This window comes from Panulirus ornatus, chromosome 12 (assembly GCF_036320965.1).
Source record: "Panulirus ornatus isolate Po-2019 chromosome 12, ASM3632096v1, whole genome shotgun sequence".
Taxonomy (NCBI): Eukaryota; Metazoa; Arthropoda; class Malacostraca; order Decapoda; family Palinuridae; genus Panulirus; species Panulirus ornatus.
This window is the reverse complement of record NC_092235.1, coordinates 21,979,293-22,003,383: the sequence shown is the minus strand read 5'-3', so window position 1 is coordinate 22,003,383 and position 24,091 is coordinate 21,979,293. Positions and strand designations below refer to the sequence as shown.

Here is a 24,091-nt window from a genome sequence, read left to right as displayed (position 1 = left end):
ATGAAATATTGAGGTGCAAGAATTATAAACATATAGGGGTAGAATCAATGGCATGAAAACACATCTTAAGACAAAAGTGCCAATGATAACGAAAGAATTTCATGGTATTAAATGAGAAATTATGAAAATATGATGATATCTGTGTTTAGAATATACTAACAGGAAAGAGTGTTACCTGTAGTGAAGAGAGTGGGATTCGGAATAAGAAGATTCATATTCAAACAAGAGAAAATTTAATTGGGCTCTGATCCTAAGAATCAAATATAGATAGAGACTCTTACTTTAGTCCTCTTGTTGTTCTTGCTCTCCCAACTCTACATACAGTATCTGAAAAGCCAAATAATATCTAATACATCTATCAGTCACCCCTACAGATCTAATGAAAAGGACTCATTGGAGAGCTGGTGATGCTGGGAGATAAAAAGGCTTCTATATGTAATCTGGTGTAAGAGGCACAATGGCTATGTCCATAAAGTGGGATCAAAGTTGATTGAAGCTTGTACTAATATTAGTTGAGGAATGGCTGAATGAAATCTTGTTTTCAATGGAGAGTGTAGTTTCAGAGTCTTGGGGAAAATGTCAGAATTTGATTTAACTGGGTTGTAGGATGGAGTGGGCTGCACGGTGTTTGTGAATGTGCCTGTGCATGATGATTATGTTTAATAGAGTAGAAATGTTGTTGAGGATGTGGAGGTGGTGTATACAGTAGTACATTTTGCATTTCTTTGTAGTGATGGGTGGCTTGGCATAAAATGATTGCAATATAATGGGTACAGCTAAGCTGTGGCCATTAAGAGGATATATTTCTTGTTGAGGTGGTCTTGCATTGTGAGAAATTTTGTTTTAGTGTATTGCTGCTTGTTGTTGATGGATTTGGTACTGCCTCTTAATTTGCTGATTGCTTTGTTTTGAGTGTTCTAGGCTATGGATGTTTTGTTTATAAGTTGTTGGGGTCCCTCTAAAACTCACATGATTTATCATGGTACATTAGAAATAATTATGTCATATTTAGAGATTCTTTCTGTTTCGTGTACTGATTTTGCATGTGACCATAGCATGAATCCACTCTCTGGCTGTCATATATAATGTTTAGTATAAAACCTGCCAAGCACAGCCAAATCCCAAAGATTATTCTATGATGTACCCCATGTGCTAATAACTTCAGTATGTACCCCATGTGCTAATAACTTCAGTAATAATCAACTTCTGACACTTATACACTTTGTAACTTTTCTTATAGATATGAGAAAACTGCAATATCACACTTACGAGAATCGAGAATATGGGATGCCCATGATGAGAAAGGCTCTCTGGCGGAAGGTAAACCGAAAAATACCCTCAAAGTATCCCACTGCTGCTGGCAAGTCAAGTCCAAAACACTGCAAAAGTCATTATATTATTGAAACCTGCAATTTCTATATTTACCAAAATTTACATGCACTCTCCCCACATAGTTACATACAATTCACTGTACTTTATAATTTGTGGTCTCGAGAGGTGGATTATTTGGCCAGCTTCCGAAATACCTTAGGTAGGTTAGGTACGCATTAATGTCACTAATGATGATAAGAGGAAAATGAAATAATAATAATAATGATTACAGTTCCATAATATTCCATACATCATACAACAGAAGCCATTTGTCCTTCAAAAGATGAAAAATGGCACTTAAACCTTCAGCAATTCTCAAAACATTTGAGTGAAATCCATTTTTGTCAGTTTAATCATTTTACAAATAAAACTCCTACCATGTCCTTAGATAAAAAAAAATCCTTCCTAATGTTCTTGCATATGCTAATAGCTATTTGGGTAGAAATATCAAGTCTATGATCTGATTCTGCTACTGAACAGGAGAAAATAAGGGATGTGTTTTCGGACATCTGACTGATGTATTGCTTTTTACATGTAGATCTCTGACTGAACTTATTCAGAACTGATACTTTTTCAGCAGATAAAAATTGTGGTCACATATCTGACCAGATCATCAGGGAAAATAAGAGATCCTAAAATATGAGATGAAGGAGTGACATGTGTTGAAAGCATTTCTGAAACGCTTTTGAGATAACTAGGTAACTGGTCTCACTGCCTTCTCACTCTTATCCCTTTCATCTCTCTTTCTCCCTAGTGGTGTCAAATTCATATACTCTTCCTCTACATGCACTAAAATGTTAAAAATATTAATTCAACTAACCTTCATTACATGATGAAATGTGAAGTCATCATAATAACTTTCCATTTTTATATAGATGATGTAAAGTGTTGCATTCTGGAATGAGAAGTAAAAACTATATGCAGTAACACACCATGAGAGACAGGAAATCATATACTTCTGACCTAATATCATATCAAACACAGCATGAATTCTCTATAATCACAACAAATGCAATAACATAATCATTCTGAGCATACCCATATCCTCCTCTCTATCCTGGAAACCAAGCATAATCAACACTGTAAAATCTGCTTCCCAAAAGCTGGATGTGCTATATAGGTGCCATAATTATTTCTCCTATCAGTGGCTATTTCATATATATGTTTCTTTTTTCACTCCATCATAAAGTACAGCTCGAATATCTAGGGTTGCTCTTCCCCCATCTCTCTATTAGCCACAGTAGAATCAATAGCCTTCTGTAACTAATTCTTAAGGTATCACTTCACTTCAACTGTCCCTTTCTGTCTGCTATGATATTGCTGACCTCTGTTTGTTCTGCAAGTATTATTTTACCCAACTCTCTTGTGAGCTAAATGCTTTTGTTCCCACCACCATGGCGTGTACCAGAGCACGCCTCAGGCTACTGTTTCCCACATGAGGATTGTCCATTATGATGTCATCTTCTTTCCTCGAACAACATAGCTCCAGAATTCTTTTCCTTATTTCATCTTTCCCTCTTCCTGTGACCTTTCTACCTTTAGAGTCAGGTCTATACAATATCTGAGCTCAAATTTATATCCTTGTTCTTTTTGTAATATTGTACCCTATTTTCTTTTCGGTCAATTTGTGTATATATCTATATCTACCTATCTATCTATCTATCTAAATATGATATATTTATATTTATTTATTATACATGAGGAAAATTGTTAATTCAACCTTGCAAATTATCATCTTACCGAGCTTCCTCAATGTTGAGTTCCCCTTGGAACCTCTGGGTTTCCTGTTCTGTGCTATGACCAGTATAAGTCTACCTTCATATGCCTTGTACTCACTCTTAAAGTGCATGGGCTGATTAGGTACATCATCACGCAAAGAAGGGAATTTACATAAAGTAAACCTCATAATATCAGACTGCCATAAGAAATGAAACTATTAAATACAGCCATATAAAAAAAATTTGCTAGGAATAATGACAGACATAAAAATCTTGAATGAATACAGCCAAATGGAGTTCTGAGGTGCAATATGAACATAATTACAGATTAAATACCATTTTTAAATGAATACAGCCAAATGGAGTTTTGATGTACATTATGAACCTAAATACGAATTTAATACCATTTTCTCTGGGAAGAAATTTTGATTATTGCAGTCAATAATGCCCACACCAAGCGGTTCTGCTGCCGAGATGGTCCAGAAGAGATCTTGACTATACTTGTAGTGAAGAAGTCTGACAAAGTGATGGATAGGAAAAAATTATCATTTACTGACATTAAATTTTCTAAATGTTACTAAGGACTTGCAGTGATCAACAAACAATCAACAGGGTTAGTTTATATATTATGAATGATCCAGAAAGCTTGTTCCACACTGTTTTCAGTGACATTTAGTGTCTGATATGGGCAACTTAACAGTTAAATGATACTAACCTTGGGGAGAAAGAGTGCGAAAGATTGCCTGCATGGTGAAGGAGATGATAAAATACCTGAATGTTTAGTACCCTATTCTCCTCAAATGACTGTCAACACTAACTTAAGCTTCCTGAGATAGTTCAAGAAATCAACCAGATGACTGGCATGAATATCATTTGAGGAAAAATCTTAGGAGAAAGCTAATTTACCTATATTTGTTTAGGTCTAAGGGACAGGCTGGACATTGTCTTCATGCTATCTCAACATTGTCTTACACTTAAGCATCTTGTACACTTTACTTACCTCTCATGTGTACTAACCTGGAAGTGTTAAATAAAATCACATGTGATTCTTGGCTGCAAACATGATCATACTTGTCCAAGTCTGTTGCTACTGCCTCACTAGTGCTATCCTCAACACTGAGATTATGTAAAGGACATATTCTTGGCACATCAGGTACAATACATCCACGCCGACGTCTGCAACTCCACCAAGAAAGCCACACCTCTAGTGACTCCTGCAGAATAGTGAAATTTATTCTTCTAAATTTACACATGATCAATGATTTTCTATTACTCCATTTGACTGTTAGTTTCCTCCTCCTCCTAATGGAGAGCTAAGGGAGTAATCAACTGAATAACACATCAAAACAGCTATTCTTTTACAACATTCATGCTCCAGCCAGTTAACCATATAAAAAATAACAACTGAATCTTAAAGATAATCATAGCTGAGCTTTAACAAGGCTAATCAAGGATAATACATACTTACAGGTCTTGCTCAAGATGAGTTTGGACGTAACATCACCTTCATAAATTCTCAACAGTGAAGTATACTTGTTCTATCAAGTCTATCTACCACATACTAACAGTCAGCACATGACACACTGTAGATTAAACAAAGATGTGGATCCTCACACCTCTGCAAAATCTGAAGCACCACTGAAGAGCTGTCATCATCTAACAGGTTTGGCTTGGCCTCATTTCAAAGCCTCCCATTTTTGTCATTCTGCAGTTGCCATGAGGCCAGTGCTATGAAAATGTGTACAGGCCTGCAAATAATTCTGAGCTGTGGACAAGTTCATCAAACCTAAGGCTTGATCACAGGAAGTTCACACACTCAAGAGACTATTTCATCTTTCTAACAAAATAAACAAATTACGGTGAAAGATTCTTAACTAATCGGCAATTCCAAGTGCAATTCAGGATGTATTCTATAAAAATAGGATGTGACTGAAAACTTTCAGTGCATGCACTTTTGAGTTCTCCATGATGTAAATATTCCTTACATAATGTATTAAGTATTGTCTAATAAATCTACAAAAGATGCAACATCTCTTCGTACAACTCAAGTGGCATATAGTACCCGGTGTCATTTATCAATAGGCATTATTTTACTAGCAGTCTTATCTATATTCTAATTTACAGGGCTGATATCTTACTGTACATAGCAGTGGTAACTGCTGTAATAGAAAGTATGGTATGCAAAAAAAAAATTCACATGACACAAATTATACTTGCTATGACTAAAAAAATATGTGGTGGAAATCAAATGCTCCAATGTGTGATCAAAAATCAGTCAATGCATTTAAAAATACTCACCAAAACTGATTTTTCTTCCTCAGAATTTGTTTCCTTATAGATCACAAAATCTTTCAAAATTTCATCAACAACCTTCACTGGAATTAAAGATGCTTTACTGATGAAGTGATCAAAACGATAAACTCTTGTTATGTTACCCGATGTTTTGGCTGAGGCAAGTGGGTTGTGGGCAGATATACAGTACACTGATGAATCTTCGTTCAAAGTATGAATTGTTTGCCTGAAATAACTGCAAAGAAAGGAAGTCTTCATTGTTGAAATAATACATCACTTACTAGAGGGAAAAGACTTGTCGCCTGGCCAATATCAAATCTATCTTAGTGTTCAGCAATATGAGTATGATAAAAAAGATTTTTGTGATATATATTTGATTGTAACTGACAGTAAATGTTTCTAAGCAGACAAGAGACAGACAATAATGAGCTCTGGTGATGTCACACGGGCTGAAGAGAATATAGGGAGATAAAAGAATCATTTTCAAATTTTTCAGTGGCTAATTTCTTGACAAACATGTAAGATATATAGCAACATCTTCATTATCTCGTTCCCAATTAACAGATACATAAAGACACAGTAACAAACACACATATGTACTTTCTCTCTATAACAAAAGAAAAAATATGTGAAAGTGACAGACTGTGAATGAAGATAGCGCTGCTTATGATGAATATCATCATTAATTGTAATTACTAATTAAGTCATTGAAAATTACGTGACAACCATTGCATTCATCAGACAATTACCTCAAAAAGTCAGGTGATATAGCATAGCCAGTTTCCAGCAACATCAGGTATTGCAGGTGTGGAAAGTAAGTTTTCACAAACTGCAAAGCTTCCTTAAAAAATTTGCTCTTCAGGCATAGTGATTTTGTCTCTGCTGATAATTTACTTCTACGTTGTTGCAATACGCTGTCCTCAGACTTACCAGCACGTGTTATGTCTTCCCATTTTGCATTTCTTTTTGAGTTTATGACAGCCTTTCGATAGACTGGGTTGTATGGATTTTCACTATAAAAAGCTCCTCGTTCTTTTTCTCTAATTTCTTTTAGATTTGGCTTATACTCATTAATCTCAGTCATATTCACTCCAGTTTTTAGAATATTAATCACTGGATCAATCATATCTTTCACACATACATCTGTGCTAGTAAATGCCTCAACCATATTCTTGAAGCTATCTAATATTGAGAAACTTGGTAGAAGCTCTTGCAAAAAACTTTGAATACCATCTGAACTGGGAGAACTCTCGCCTGAACGACCAACGACATGAATCTTCAATGGATAACCTTGCAAAAGACTCATTACTTTATCAGTTGGATCCTGTACTGAAACAGTAAGGTGCATTCCACTTCCAGCTGTTTCCTTCAGAACACTTTCAATCGATCTGCAATAAAAAAAAGGTCATAAATACCTATACCAGTCATATATATGTATATATTCTATTATCTACAAATGCAGATAATCTTTGGTACCAATAACTGAATTTACACATTAGGGATACTGACCAAAGTACTGAATTAATGTATTCTAGATATTTAATAACCTCATCTTACATATCTCAGGAAAAGGATACATCATGTGCTAAAAGAATCATCAAACCCTACATTACCATACAATGTTTTAAACATTCTTTGAGTTGCATTAAAATGTCTTGAAACTTTTAATTTTGTTGTGGTTTGTTGCTATCTAAATCTTTAAAGTGAATGATAAAGTTCAGGTTTACGATTCGTATGATTAAACTTCAACGAGAAATTACAGATACAAACAGTTACAGAGAATGACAATATATGGTACAACATGCCACCCCTAAACAGTACACATCAGTAAATGGTAAAGTAACATTGATGAGAACAGAGTCAGCCCTTCCTCAGAGCATTGGGTTCTAACAGCTAAAGGGAACCCCTAGTCCAAATGTTACCCGGCAGCCTTCAGAAAGAGGGACATGCTGTCCCAGACACCCTAAATGTTCATTTCTTTTCAGGGGAATTGCTCCTAGGCCCCCATAGGCATTGTGATTTGGAGGGGGAGTTTGAAGGATAGAGACTCAGCTTAGGGCCCAAATAGTGCTCGGGCCATCTCTGAGTGAGAAGCTAAAATGAACAAATACTGTGAGATATCAAATATGCCTAAAATATGTACCATTAGTAACTATCACAATGAAACAATCATAAACAATTATAGGTTTCTTGCTTTAAGTTAGAACTGATAAGAATCGACATTTCAGTTTCTTTAGGAAGTAGGGACAGAATGAGGCATGTTAAAGAATGATAAAACACTGCAGCAACATTCCTGTGGCTAACTATAGGGAAGCTGCTTATGATATTCAAGAAATGGCAAAAGAATCCATGATATCAAATCAGACTCCAAAGGTCCAAGATTACTTCTTGGATTTCCCTCAAATCTCATAACTTATAAAGTCCCCCCTTTTTTTTTAAAGTCTCCCCAAGCAATCCATCAACTTCGAATTTGAAGAGCACTTCCCATGCAACATTTTCTACTTCTATTATACGAAAATTACAGAAATAACAGACTTGACAGATACACCTTGGATTTCCCTGAAATTTCATAATTTCTAAAGCCCCTTTTTTTTTAAGTCTCCCCAAGCAACCCATCAACTTAGAATTTGAAGAGCACTTCCTATGCCACATTTTCTAATTCTATTGTATGAGAATTACAGAAATAACAGACTTGACAGATACTGACCTGCGGATTATAATGAGGTCATCAGAGGTGACCAGCATCAGCATGGGGACACCTGCCAAAGGATCCTTCTGTAACAAAAGGTTTAATTCATCTGCTGATAAATCCATCTCTACATCTATCTATCTATCTACTGTATACTATCATCATCAGCATCTTTATTGCCTATCATCCATGCACCCCGATACCATCACGTCACACAAAACTGTGGCTACAGAATATGAAACAAATCAAGCCACATTCCATCACACAATTGGAAAAAGTGGTTTTAAATTAGACAGAAGAACTGTATCTCCTCCACACATGTCCTCTCCGTCAGCCATTTCAAACCAAGGCAGAAAGGAGTCGAAGTATATTGTTCCCACTGGAGAAAAAAAAATACCATCTATTCTGGGTATAACAAAGACTAATTATAATATTCACTCCCCACAAGTGGAAGACTTAAGAGAAAACAACAAATAAACTGTCTGTTCTCATAATGCTGACTGGTACTAGATATGGACAAGATAAATAAACCTTTATTATCCTATGTTAATATGCAAAGTATCCTACGTTATATAATATGCAAAGATTTAACGTACAAATTGCTGATCTAATAAAGTACATAGTGTTAAAGCCAATAAAAGACAATAATATTTGTTCAACTAACGGCAAAATAAACTAATCAAGGATATGGCAATAAGTGGATGTGGCGTAATTAACACCACAAGAAAGCATGGTCAATATCACGCTGTTTTCAGCAATAAATCTCATTAAGCAATTTATTCAACAATATCATAGCCATTACCTCATTCATCATGTGGTTCTGGCCCCACACTGGCAGAGGCATTGTGCTATGGCGTCTATATCTCTGTACGCCAAAGATCAGCGAAGCTTCCCTCAGATTATCTGCAACAGGTGAAAATGCTATGAATCTATATCCTAAATTCCTTCTCATGTCAGAATTTAACCATCCTAATTATCCTGTGTATATACATATGTATATATAAACTTGGTAGTAGACCTAATATGGCACGAACTTAACTTTTCCTGAAAAAAATGAGGGGGGTGGAGGAGGTTTCTTAGATTATATCTATAAATCAATTAAATTTCTTATCTCTTATCTATATCAAAATGTCTCGCCAGAAGATTGTTACATGACTTACAGCGTTGCTGCAACACTTACTTGAATTACCGTTGGCTCGTAGTGTTACTTGGTGAACCAGTAGACACGCCATTATCAACTGTAAAGCAAATTTTTGAAAGGGAGTAATCAAACGATTTAATTGTCTGGCTTCATCAAACTTTCAGTCGTTCAGTGTATAATAATGGCTTCCTTGAGTCGTTTTGCACAGCATTAGAGGAAAATGATTATAGCTGGCTTGTTCAATTATCAATGACGAGTTATTGAGAATGTCTTGTCAAAATGCTTCTCAAACCACTTAACTACATCTCTCACTAGAATACATTCAAAGTCTAAATCAAACAGCTAAATACACAGCACATATACCAGTGTAACTATACTTCAATATAAATAGGCTCTTGTAAAGTAATGATTAATTTTGACCATAAACACTGAATTGTTGGCTAAGTTACATTAACTTGGGTTTTGTTAGGTTATAAGCGAGTGTGCTAATCAAATGTCCTTTAAACTAATTTATTAAGCATTTTAAATATACATTTATTCAATTGATTGATACTCAATATATATATAAAACTTATGGGACACTATGATTTGCCTATATCAAAACTTACACTCGAGACAGACATGTAAATCACCAATGGATTAAAAAGGGACACACACACACACCATTAGGGTCAGCCAGATGTATAATTGGCTCCTCTTCATTGTAAATAATGCAGTCTGTTGATGGCGGGGTGGGCATGACCTGTATTTCCACATCAGTTTCTTGCTACAAGATTGTCTTGAAATCTGTACAGGGTTTAAAGAAAATATGTAGAGTAAAACACCCCCAACCTTCTGGATTGTAGAACTTTCATTTACTAAAGTAAAACATATATTTAAAAAAAAATGCATGTATCCCCTCCTCGTCCTCCTTAAATATATAGAAAAAACACTTTCAACCTTTTGGATTATAGAACTTTCATTTCTTTTTAAAGCAAAATATATATATACATACATATATATATAATATATATAATATATATATACATATATAAATACATGTAGCCCCTCCTCTTCCTTATAGTAACAATTTGGTATGTCATACAGTGACGTCACGAACATCCGTCATGTGCCGTATTTTTACAACGAATTCCTAGTCGTGTTCAGTTCTTCATGGCCACACCATCACATACTCACTCTTAGGCTTGACTGCAAACGTGGTAAAGTCACTGAAGAACAAGGGAACACTTTTAACTTCTCGCTTATTGTTAAATTGACAGTTTCCCTCCTTCGTTAACGAGGTGGTTTAAGACGAACTACCCGAAGATTCACTTCATTATGGCGACCAACGCACACAGTCCTCTCCACCATCGTATATACAAATCCCTAGGCTTATTTCCCTTTACATTTTCTTTTTTTTTAACATTTATCAATGCCAGCGTATGCATGCCTAGTGTACTACTTTCCCATGGATAATGGTAGGTCATGGCGCCCATTTACCACAATTTTTAACATGCTGAGTGTGGGAGGATTTAGGCATAAGATTATACAGTATTCATTTCCCCTGAAGCCAATTTTTTTTTTTTCTATTTATCAAACCTAAGACACTCCTGCTTACACTTACCTCAAGGTGACACAAATCATATTGTTTCTAGGAATTTCCACTTGCTAAATGCCTAATAATATCTTACCCAGGTAATAAATGCGTAATACAAAAATGACAAGACTTACGCAACCATTTATCTAGTATTAATGGCATAGTAAATTATTGCAGCTACAGTATATTATCCCACATTAACGCTGAAATATAAATACATAAAGAAACATGTTTTTCTACAGTTAAGATAATCGTATATCACTCAGGCACTAAGTCATAATCAACCTAATGAACTAATTTGCATTTTTAAGTCGAACCTTAATGGCCTCCTCCAACTGAACACTCAAAATTACTGGATAATATACCTTATGGTGGACGTCCGGGGAAATTACATATATATTTACATATAATATTAATAATTTTTCCTTCAGTAGCATCTATATTGTCCCATACATATTCAGTTATGACACACACATGCTAATGCTATGGCTAAATGTACATGTATCACTTTCAGTTACAAAATGACAAATGTTATATAAATTTTCCCCCACTTTTAAAACCCATGGAAGTGGGGTCAAGATGGGGTCAATAAGTACACTATACTCATCAGAAACGACCATAGGACACAAGTCTTACTCTCGTAGCACTTAGGATTTTCCACACAAAACGCTTGTAGTTTTGTTCCACGGTAAAATTAAATATATAACTAAGTAAAGTATGAAGGAAGAACACTCAACATACACCAGGAAAACGTGACCCGAAATGATCAGGAAAATTGAAGAAAATTCGGGTTGGTTCCACACGTTGGCGACTGTGGAGGTAGTTTTCCCCAACAATCTTTTTTAACTCATTCAGTTGCCTTAATACATTCTAGTATTTCAAAAAAGAAAAAAAAAAGGAAAAGAAAATATTGCCTATTGTTACTTAAACCTCCGGGGCCAATAAATTCAACAATTGCCATCTAGTATCAATTCTTTTCTCGGATCTTTATTCTGAAGTTTTATATATTCTTTCCTCGCCCATTATTTAAATACTACATTTACCGTGTCGGTTTCGCACTCTGGTATTCTATTAGTTTCAAATCCACAACTGGAGTTGTTTTACGTTATTTCCAATTATCTCGTGAACAACAAAAAAAGGTTTTCTTACCATGACCTTTACAATATTTGAGGGAAGGGTAATGACCAACAAAAAATTAAGGGCATGTTCAGAGTTTCACTAATGGTATAACAGAGCAATGGGGTGGGAGCTTGTTTATTCATCTAATAAGAGATATGTATTTACCTAGCTGTATATGGAAGGATCTCTACATTCATAGGATGCATCTCTTAGGCTTTTGTGGTCAATATTCACAATTTTATTCCTCATCCAATTACTCTGATACTGTATTAAATATTTTACATGTGCTCCATAACATCTCTTGGTTACCTTTATACCGTGGGCTACAGCTGTTAGTGCTCTTTTCACATCATGAAGAGCTGTTCATTATCAAGGTCAAAGCTGTGCACCAACTTAAGGGTTTGTAGTGATGTCTTTCTTTACTCTCATTTTGATGTTCAAATCTATGGCCTCTAACCCTTCAATGCAGATTACTTTTCTTGTTTCTAGTACCATTTATGTTGCTCTCCTGTGGACCTGTATTGGTGTTCTCACTTCTATATTGAGGACAGTTTGCTGAATATTTTCTTAAGCACAAGACTTGCATAGAACTTAATTTGCCAAGACAAAATCCTTCTTTCAGTTTTCTTTAGGCGAGATTCTGGAACAGGTTAAGTGTGAACAGACGAGTCCTTCAATTCCTGTTATTTATTTCTAGCTAGATTATGTGTACCAAGGCCTTTGTTGCAAACTTTAACCATATTTACCCATTCTGGAGCAAGTCTAAGGCCTCTTGTTGGTTGATACGATCATCACACTTTACTTCAAGCAAGATCTTGGCATCATCCTAAAATTATATGAAAAGTCCTGGACACCTGTATTGACCTTGATTTAAGAAGACTCTGACATGCATCCTCTGTTCCCCTCATGTACATTTTCTTATGTCTCTCCTAATTGCACTTAAGAGTTTCTTCTTTGGTAGCTTCCTATGAAGCAGTATAAAAAGTTTGTTGGTACACCAAGAAAATACAATTTGGCAAAGTTTCTTTTGTGATACAGAGCACTCCCATTCTTGTCTGAACCCATGTTGTCTCACTAATGCTGTTTCTCCTTTGAAAATTGTTGTCCATTTACTGTTTGATTATGTGTGCATGTAGTTTGCTTACTTTCGTAAACAATTGTGAATTCAATAAACTTACATGCTTGAGTGATTATACAGTTTACCTACTAGCATACACAGGAAGAGAGCTGGTGCACTCAAGGAAATCTCATTTTAAATGGAGACTCTATCTCCTAATATAAAATTCAAAGATTTATGAAAATGAAGTCAGCCCAATCAATTCCAAGTAAATGGGATGCATTTCTTAAAAGATTATAAAGCTTTATGTATACAGACTATGGAAGGAGTGAGAAAGTTCAAGAGATAAAAATAGAAATGTGGAACCAACAAAGTATATCTGATGAAAAGTGTACTGCAGAGGAAATGTCTTCATATTTGAACTTAGTGAGGTAGGCAAAGGACTGGCCAGAAGAGGTAAAAGGAGTATGAAGCAACTAAGAATAAGAAAAATGAATTGGAATAAAGAGAATACAAGTGAGAATTAAATAAAGTTTTGGAGACATAAAAATGAAATGGATACTGTTATGGATGAGTGAAAGGATAAGCATCATCTACAACAGTATGATAAGACCTAATTAAGCTACAACAGCAGAAATATGAAAGTGAATGTGCATATGAACATCAGTCTTGCACCTAATCTGCATAGTAAAAGAACAATGATGGTACTACACTGCTCGGATACATTTGTGATGGTACTACACTGCTCGGATACATTTCCCTTACAGACACCTTACTAACAACTGTACTGTTTGTATATATGGATTGAAGACAAATTCAGCATTCACATCTTTATGCATGATGATCTGGGAATGAATAAAAAGATCTATGCAAAGATAGAAAAAAGAAATCTAAATGGAATAAAACAGTAAAACCAACTGTAATTCATAAACTTTTAAGAAGTATGCTTCAGTTTATACAGGCATCATGATATCAAACAAGTGTCAAATAACGTAACTCTCTTTGTATACTTTACGGAAAAAAAACACTACTGTATCTTGGTACAATCAATCATATAGCAAAATATCAATTGCCTGAAGACAATCGCAGGAGCAATCAACTTCCTCGTGCTAAAAAAAAAAAAAAAAAAAAAAAAAAAAAAAAAAAAAAAAAAGCTTCTTGTTGCTACCAAATTAAAATATGTATATGCAAATTAAATCAAATACAGGTTGTACCTCTGTAATCCGGTGTTCTGTGATCCAGTATGTTTTGAATCTGCTGCCATTAGTTTGTGGATCTGTCACCTGAGTGGTGCTGTCAGCAGTGCTAAAGTGCTGAAATCTGTTTACACTGCAGCCAAGCTAATTAACAGTTCTATTAATTTCTTAAATTCAGACTTTTGCTGAAAATGAAAGCCAGAAAAAGTTTAGTTTCAGAAAACTTTTAAAGGAGCCAGGAGTAGAAAATCAGACAATGCATTCCTGGGGAGATGCTTATTGAGCAGGCCAAAGTGTTTCTCAAAGTGATCTAAAGCTAGACTACGACTAAATATATGCAAGGTTGGTGACAAGCTTTAGCGGAGACATGAAATTTCGGTGCGTGCAGTGAAAGGAATAGTGCAGATGCAGAAGCTTTTAGTGTAAGGTCATTTTGAAAGAATCAATAAAAACTCCATTTCTCTATCAAACAACAAACAGCAATGTGTACAGGGTGAGGGAATGCATGAGCCAGATGCCTGGCTGGGAGGGAAGCAGGGTGGGAAGGCTGCCTTGACGATGACGATAAAACAACAGTAACAAGAGTCAATCAAAGCCAACTACCAACCTATGGTCGTTCGTTACATTAACTACTTGTCACAAAGCTATGACAATGTTTGGACGAATTTGCACAGATAGTAGCAGTGGAAAACTTAGCGTCAGAACAAGTGCATAACGATGACGAATCTGCCCTGTACTGGCGCCATATGTTTACAGAGGGGTCAAGTTCTGTTTTCCAGCATTTTCTATGGTCTGGTAATGGCCAGGTCCTGAGGTTACCAAATCAAAGAGGTTCAACCAGTACAAACACATCAAAGCTGATCAGGCATAATACTTATACATAAGTAGTGCACTGGAAACTTACAAATTATAAATTGGGTCACACAAGACACAAAAATGCTATCAAATAAAAACCTAATTTACAGATTTTTTAAGGACATCTCGTCACTGAAGCAATGGTACACATCAAATTCAATTTTATTATAAAAACTAATTACTATGAAGTTTTAAACTTATATATCATAAACATAACATCATATACTTCATTAGCCATCTCAGACATCAGTCGTATGGTACTTCATCAAGCCTAGTTAATATTTGTCATACCCTACAAAAATATCTCACCAAAAGTATTTTGAAAGTCTAATGCAAAAGTCAGATTACATAAGACTGCATTTGAATGTCAGTCTTGCACCTAATGTGTAAAGTGAAACAACAATGATGGATATATATTGTTTGGATACATTTCCTTTACAAAACTTACTAATAACTGTATTGTTAGTATTCATGATTTGAAGACAACTTTAGCATTCATATCTTTACCTACAATGATCCAGCAAAGTATAAAAAAGATCTATGCTTGAGACTGAGAAAGAAATCTAAATGGAATAAGACTGTAAAACAAAGAATTGTAATTCAAAAACTTTTAGGAGTATGCTTCAGTTTATACAGGCACCAATGCCAAGCATGTGTAACATAACCTAACTCTTACTGTTTATTGATTTAACATAAAACTACCTCTGCATAACTGAAGAATACTTCCTGCATATTCCCCGTGTGACATAGGTGGCAACTACATGGGGTAGGAGCGGGTGACTGGAAATCCTTCCCTCATTCTTACTTTTTTCAAAAGAAGGAACACAGGAGGGGTCAAAGTGAGGATTTCCCTTCCTTAGTAAGGCTCAGTCCTCTGTTCTTGATGCTACCTCGCTAATGCAGGAAATGATGAAAATGTATAATGCATGAATTAAAATATCAACTGCCTCAAGACATTCGAAGGAGAAATCAATTTGCACTAGGGCTAAAACTGAGAGAAAAAAGGTAACAAGGCTTCTTGTTAGTCTCATATAAAAGATATACATATATATTAAGAGTAAATCAAATACAAGCACATCAAAGCAGATCATACATATCACTTAAACATACTAATATGCAGTGCACTGAAACTCAAAAATAGATATATTGGATAAAGTAAGATGATACAAATACTATCAAATAAAAACCTAATGTATAATTTTTCTAATAGACATCTTGTTGCTGGAGCAATGATATACATCAAATTCAATTTGATCATAAAAACTATATACTACGAAGTCTTAAACTTTGGTATCATAAACATAACATCTTATATTTCATTAGCCATCTCAGTCACATTAGTCATATGGTACTTCATTAAACCAAGTAAATAAATATTTGTCATATCCTACAAAAAATCTCATCAGAAGAATTCTGAAACTCTAAAACAAAAGTCAAATTATGTGAGACTATTAAATGCATTGTGCATGATGGTTCTCTGTCAATGAGAAGCATCATTCTTTAAAAAAAAAAAGAAAAAAAAAAAAAAGAGAGAGAGATGGACCTCCACCTTTGCTATCCTTGGTCTACAATAATATTTTGTTTAATCCATTTCTTACAACAGATAGCTACACAATGGACTATCAGGATTCGATCTCCATGGACGTAAGAAAGAAGGAAATGTAAAAATATGTGGACGTCAAGGCTGATCAAGTGTTGTGCTTCTGTTTTACAGCCTGCACAACAAAATGAAAGTTATCCTTTTATATAAAACATTCATATTACATTTCAACCGAAACCAGAAAATATAATGATTATTGGTAAGCATTATGAGAAAGGTGGATTCTTCAGTTGATCTATGGTATTTCATGTCAGTTAGCAGCTGCTACAAAAATCTCTATACATAACCAAATAATTAATGAAAAACATTCCCTGAGAATATTTCATTTATTTATTTTGTTTTGTCGCTGTCTCCCGCGTTAGCGAGGTAGCGCAAGGAAACAGACGAAAGAATGGCCCAGCCCACACACATACACATGTATATACATACACGTCCACACATGCAAATATACATCTCAATGTATACATATCTATACACACACACATATACATATATACACATGTACATAATTCATAGTCTGCCTTTATTCATTCCCATCACCACCCCGCCACACATGAAATAACAACCCCCTCCCCCCTCATGTGTGCGAGGTAGCACTCGGAAAGACAACAAGGGCCACGTTCGTTCACACTCAGTCTCTAGCTGTCATGTAATAATGCACCGAAACCACAGCTCCCTTTCCACATCCAGGCCCCACACAACTTTCCATGGTTTACCCCAGACGCTTCACATGCCCTGGTTCAATCCACTGACAGCACATCGACCCCGGTATACCACATCGTTCCAATTCACTCTATTCCTTGCATGCCTTTCACCCTCCTGCATGTTCAGGCCCCGATCACTCAAAATCTTTTTCACTCCATCTTTCCACCTCCAATTTGGTCTCCCACTTCTCGTTCCCTCCACCTCTGACACACATATCCTCTTGGTCAATCTTTCCTCACTCATTCTCTCCATGTGACCAAACCATTTCAAAATACCCTCTTCTGCTCTCTCAACCACACTCTTTTTATTACCACATATCTCTCTTACCCTATTATTACTTACTCGATCAAACCACCTCATACCACATATTGTCCTCAAACATTTCATTTCCAGCACATCCACCCTCCTCCGCACAACTCTATCCATAGCCCACGCCTCGCAACCATATAACATTGTTAGAACGACTATTCCTTCAAACATAGCCATTTTTGCTTTCCAAGATAATGTTCTCGACTTCCATACATTCTTCAATGCTCCCAGAACTCCCCCCCCCCATGATTCACTTCCGCTTCCATGGTTCCATCCGCTGCCAAATCCACTCCTAGATATCTAAAACACTTCACTTCCTCGAGTCTTTCTCCATTCAAACTTACCTCCCAACTGACTTGTCCCTCAACCCTACTGTACCTAATAGCCTTGCTCTTATTCACATTTACTCTCAGCTTTCTTCTTTCACACACTTTACCAAACTCAGCCACCAGTTTCTGCAGTTTCTCGCATGAATCAGCCACCAGCGCTGTATCATCATTGAACAACAACTGACTCACTTTCCAAGCTCTCTCATCCACAACAGACTGCATACTGGCCCCCTTTCTAAAACTCTTGCATTCACCTCCCTAACAACTCCATCCATAAACAAATTAAACAACCATGGAGATATCACACACCCCTACCGCAAACCTACATTCACTGAGAACCAATCACTTTCCTCTCTTCCTACACGTACACATGCCTTACATCCTCGATAAAACCTTTTCACTGCTTCTAACAACCTGCCTCCAACACAATATATTCTTAATACCTTCCACAGAGCATCTCTATCAACTCTATCATATGCCTTCTCCAGATCCATAGATGCTACATACAAATCCATTTGCTTTTCTAAGTATTTCTCACATACATTCTTCAAAGCAAACACCTGATCCACACATCCTCTACCACTTCTGAAACCACACTGCTCTTCCCCACTCTGATGCTCTGTACATGCCTTCACCCTCTCAATCAATACCCTCCCATATAATTTACCAGGAATACTTAACAAACTTATACCTCTGTAATTTGAGCACTCACTTTTATCCCCTTTGCCCTTGTATAATGGCACTATGCAAGCATTCCACCAATCCTCAGGCACTTCACCATGAGTCATACATACATTAAATAACCTTACCAACCAGTCAACAATACAGTCACCCCCTTTTTTAATAAATTCCACTGCAATACCATCCAAACCTGCTGCCTTGCCGGCTTTCATCTTTCACAAAGCTTTTACTACCTCTTCTCTGTTTACCAAATCATTTTCCCTAACCCTCTCACTTTGCACACCACCACGACCAAAACGCCCTATATCTGCCACTCTATCATCAAACACATTCAACAAACCTTCAAAATACTCACTCCATCTCCTCACATCACCACTACTTTTTATCACCTCCCCAATAGCCCCCTTCACTGAAGTTCCCATTTGTTCCCTTGTCTTACGCACTTTATTTACCTCCTTCCAAAACATCTTTTTATTCTCCCTGAAATTTAGAGATACTCTCTCACCCCAACTCTCATTTGCCCTCTTTTTCACCTCTTGCACCTTTCTCTTTGGCCTTCTGTCCATTTATACATCTCCCAGTCACTTGCATTATTTCCCTGCAAAAATCGTCCAAATGCCTCTCTCTTCTCTTTCACTAATAATCTTACTTCTTCATCCCATCACTCACTACCCTTTTTAATCTGCCCACCTCCCACGCTTCTCATGCCACAAGCATCTTTTGCGCAAGCCATCACTGCTTCCCTAAATACATCCCATTCCTCCCCCACTCCCCTTACCTCCTTTGTTCTCACCTTTTTCCATTCTGTACTCAGTCTTTCCTGGTACTTCCTCACACGTCTCCTTCCCAAGCTCACTTACTCTCACCACTCTTTTCACCCCAACATTCTTCTTTTCTGAAAACCTCTGCAAATCTTCACCCTCGCCTCCACAAGATAATGATCAGACATCCTTCCAGTTGCACCTCTCAGCACATTGACATCCAAAAGTCTCTCTTTTGCTCACCTATCAATTAACATGTAATCCAATAATGCTCTCTGGCCATCTCTCCTACTTACATACGTATACTCATGTATATCTCTCTTTTTAAACCAGGTACTCCCAATCACCAGTCCTTTTTCAGCACATAAATCTACAAACTCTTCACCATTTCCATTTACAACACTGAACACCCCATGTACACCAATTATTCCCTCAACTGCCACATTACTCACCTTTGCATTAAAATCATCCATCACTATAACCCAGTCTCGTGCATCAAAACTACTAACACACTCACTCAGCTTCTCCAAAAACACTTGCCTCTCATGCCCAGGTGCATATGCACCAATAGTCACCCATCTCTCTCCATCCACTTTCAGTTTTACCCGTATCAATCTAGAGTCTACTTTCTTACACTCTATCACATACTCACACCACTCCTGTTTCAGCAGTAGTGCTACTCCTTCCCTTGCTCTTGTCCTCTCACTAACCCCTGACTTTACTCCCAAGACGTTCCCAAACCACTCTTCCCCTTTACCCTTGAGCTTCGTTTCACTCAGAGCCAAAACATCCAGGTTCCTTTCCTCAAACATACTACCTATCTCTCCTTTTTTTCTCATCTTGGTTACATCCACACACATTTAGACACCCCAATCTGAGCCTTCGAGGAGGATGATCACTCCCCGTGTGACTCTTCCTTCTTTTTCCCCTTTTAGAAAGTTAAAACACAAGGAGGGGAGGGTTTCCAGCCCCCTGGCTCTCATCCCCTTTAGTCGCCTTCTACGACACGTGAGGAATGCATGGGAAGTATTCTTTCTCCCCTATCCCTGAAAAATGCTATAATAAAAAATAATAATAATAATAACAATAGGGAAGAAAGAACACTTCCCACAATTTCCTGTGTGTCGTTCAAGGCAACTAAAAGGGGAGGGAGCAGGGGGCTGGAAATCCTCTCCTCCCATCTTTCAATATTCCAACAGAAGGAACAGAGAAGGGGGCCAAGTGAGGATATTCCCTCCACGGCTCAGTCCTCAGTACTTAATGCTACCTCACTAATGTGGGAAATAGCAAATATGTGAAAAAAAAAAAAAAAAAAATAATAGCCTTTAATAGGTTTGTATATTTATTAGTCATTATCATTTTCTTTTATTAGAAAAATAACTTTACCCATAACATCAATTTCAAGTATTCAAATACTTATAAAAAAAAATTAGGAAAATTTGTAACCTCAAGAAACTAAGCCCTATTTCCTATTGATTTAATACTTCACATAATGTGACCCAAAGACCCTCTCATCCCTAATTCCTACTAACTCAATACTTTAGAAGATATAACCCCATGAGCCCAACCTCTACTTCCCAATGACTTTAATAATTCAGTGACTCAGAAAACCTAACCTTTATTTCTCTTTGACTCTTTAATACTTTTGAAGATGAGACCCTAAGAATCTAGCCCATGTTTCCATCTGGCTTAGTGCTTCAGAAGATGTGACCTGCAGAAAATAAAACCCTATTTCTTGACACTTCAAAGGGGTGATTTCATAAGGCATCACATTTTCCAAGAATGTGACTACAAGGTGTAAGATGACTGCCTAATTCTTTCTCCACAGTGCAGGAACAAGATGGAACCCTGAAATTTTCCCTTACATAATGGTGGTCTTCTAACATAAATTACCGATTCTGAGGAACAGCCTCACATCTTTTATATCGTACAACTGACAGAAATGAAGGGTGTAATTATGGATACATGTCACAGCAGTTATAAACATTTCTAGGGTATATCACCATTTTTTTCTTTTATGTATGCCTCAGTATATAACATACATTCTAACAGTTTATCATTTAGAAAGGTGCTCAGTAGAGACTTCAAGCTCTTTTGGTTATTGGATTTCCTCTTATCTCTGTATTTTTTTCTAATCCATCTCTGCATAAAAAACTTTACCTTGTTATGAGTTCTTGAACAAGCTACCTGACCATGTTTTCTGACTCCTCTCATTTTATTACTTTTAAGTACAGCTTTATTTTTCCTAGTATTATGACTAGAAACCTTCTGAGCTTTGGATGACTTATTGACCTGCTGCCTTTTCCATCTTTTTGATGAGCAATGAAATAATGGAAATTTCTGAGATATTAAAGGTTCAAGCTGCAAGAGGGTACTGTCATGAGATGCTGCTGGAATTTTTTCAAATAAATTCAACTCTTCTGAGGAACTCTGACCAGTGGAACCAGGAAAAGCATTGGCATCATAAGCATTTGACTTTTCAACATTTTCCTGCTCAATTATCTGATAATTTGTTTCGGCTTCCTTTTGGTTTCTTCTGCAATACGAGTTTTGAGATAGTGATTGGCTACTTGATAAAGATGTACAGTCCCAACTAACACAAGGGTTTATGCTTCCAGGGGATATTTGAGAAGATACTGAAGCACATATATCTATTTCTTCTGAAACACCATGGAAGGCACATAATGAATCTGACTGAAAAGGTGAAGGGAGAGCTAAAGATGATTTGTTGGGGAAGACTGAGGAGATGACACTCTTATAATCCCTGTAAACAAAAAGAAAATAATGATTAACTTATCTAAATATATGAAAGGCAACAATTGGAGTCCTAGTCCTGACAATATCAAATCCCCTGTTGTAGTTTCAAGTAAATCTTTATTTCAGGGCACAATGCTCCCAAGCAGAACTCATTTTCCACTTTTACCTTATATCCCAACCTTACTGTATTGCATCTAAAATGCCACCATTAATAGTTATCAAAATCAAATGTATGCTTCTCTCCAAGAGGACTGTTTGCATGCATTGATTTCTATTTCTACGTTTACCAAACTCACAGAGAAAAATATCACAGAAAAATATCAGCACACAGTGCATATCCCATAGTGTCAGTAGTCCCAACAGATACTAGCAGTTGAGACAAAATGATTATTGAGGTATTTTTTTCAGGAGAGGGTGGTTTACCTACAGAAAACTAATTATGTAAATTTACTTCTACATAAGGTGGAAAGAAAAGTAGATATTTGAGACTACATACAAGTCTGTAACTGATTATGTCCTAAAGTTCTATAAAGATAAAAATAATAAGCATGAGGTTAATAGACAGTGCAACATACATATAACATTTTCTCTCACAAGTACACAAACAGCAATCACATATTTGAATGACACTAAACATCTTTTCACATTCAACTCATTAAAATTCCTAAACTTACTATTCCACACCCATATGTGTGTCAGCATTACAATACACTCCTCATATCAATCCATTTAATTGTTTCACTGCTACTTGATTTTGTCTCATAACTACCCATGTTCCATAATTATTGCACATATCCAAATATTTTTAACATTCTACTTTTATACCTTACATAACTAGTAACCTATCTTGTAATGAAACATCTTTTCATACCACTCATCTTTCACTGAAGTCCCACTTTGCCAGCCATACATATTTTCAATTGTACGTCTTATATCCCAGATTCTTGGGGAAGGTTAGTGATAGCTGTGTAGTAAGACAGCATTTCAGTGGTTGTCAAGCTGCAAAAACAGGTAGGTCTTTTCTTTCTGCCTTACCCACAAATGGACTGCTGGCATTCTGTCATAAACATACAATCTCTATTTGTCATACCTGATAACACTCACAACTTACTCTTCATAACCCTAGATTTTCTTGTGGTGAGTGCTATGTGCTAGCCCTGCCATTTGGCAAAATAGTAGGAGCAATATATAGAATTAGTAGGTGGAAGCATTATAAGGAAAAATGAGTTTGAAGTAGTAGGTAGGAACATTAGGTAGGAGGCTCTGCAGATACTGCATTACACTTGCCCTCTGCCAGTGGCCTGTTAAATGTGAGGCACTATGGCTACAAAATGGCACTGGAATTCACTATTCATGGGGACTCTTTTGCTATGGCCACCCCTTGAGAAAGTTCCAGAATGAAACAGGAATGAGAGATATAGATGTGTGGAAATGTTCTACACACAAGTGAAGGATTAAGTGTTGGGGAAAAGAGGCATTTCAGACTTGTATTTTGAAATTTGTTCACAAGCTATAATATTCTAAGTAAATTCAACTTTCAACATATCTTCTTGGAACTCTGTCTGATCTTCCCTTGTTCAGTTTTTTCTAATGATTCCCTATACTATAAACACAGAGAACATCATCATTATCCTAAGAAGAGGCTGAGGATAACATACTCACCAATGTTCCATTTCCAGTTTCTTCGCAAAGGCCCCAAGATATGAATCTGGACCAAGGTTGTTTTTGTGTTTGCTCCACGATGAGAGGTCGGGATGGTAAGAACATGGCTGCAAATCATGAAAAGTTAGACGACACAGTGGGCATGATAACTTAAGCAGTGATAAGCTTAATAGTGGCCTTGGATTTTGCTTCTTTATTTGATGATATGGACACAGAGATACAGTCTGAGATCTATGAACATAACTATCATTTCTATGGTTCAGCCTTAAGCCT

At 36.4% G+C, this 24,091-nt stretch overlaps 1 protein-coding gene across 1 annotated transcript in view; it reads right to left on the bottom strand.

The window, feature by feature from the left end:
• The window catches only part of LOC139751844 (uncharacterized), a 62,811-nt gene that overhangs the window by 1,542 nt on the left and 37,178 nt on the right, over window positions 1–24,091 (bottom strand). Inside the window, exons 14-24 of the mRNA XM_071667473.1 lie at window positions 23,819–23,925; window positions 9,875–9,997; window positions 9,251–9,308; window positions 8,873–8,973; window positions 8,089–8,156; window positions 6,131–6,769; window positions 5,388–5,616; window positions 4,107–4,303; window positions 3,494–3,605; window positions 2,192–2,266; window positions 1,270–1,379 (exon numbers count right to left, since the gene is read on the bottom strand). Of these exons, the coding sequence (XP_071523574.1) occupies window positions 1,270–1,379; window positions 2,192–2,266; window positions 3,494–3,605; window positions 4,107–4,303; window positions 5,388–5,616; window positions 6,131–6,769; window positions 8,089–8,156; window positions 8,873–8,973; window positions 9,251–9,308; window positions 9,875–9,997; window positions 23,819–23,925 (1,819 nt within the window). The remainder of the gene's footprint in view (window positions 1–1,269; window positions 1,380–2,191; window positions 2,267–3,493; window positions 3,606–4,106; window positions 4,304–5,387; window positions 5,617–6,130; window positions 6,770–8,088; window positions 8,157–8,872; window positions 8,974–9,250; window positions 9,309–9,874; window positions 9,998–23,818; window positions 23,926–24,091) is intronic.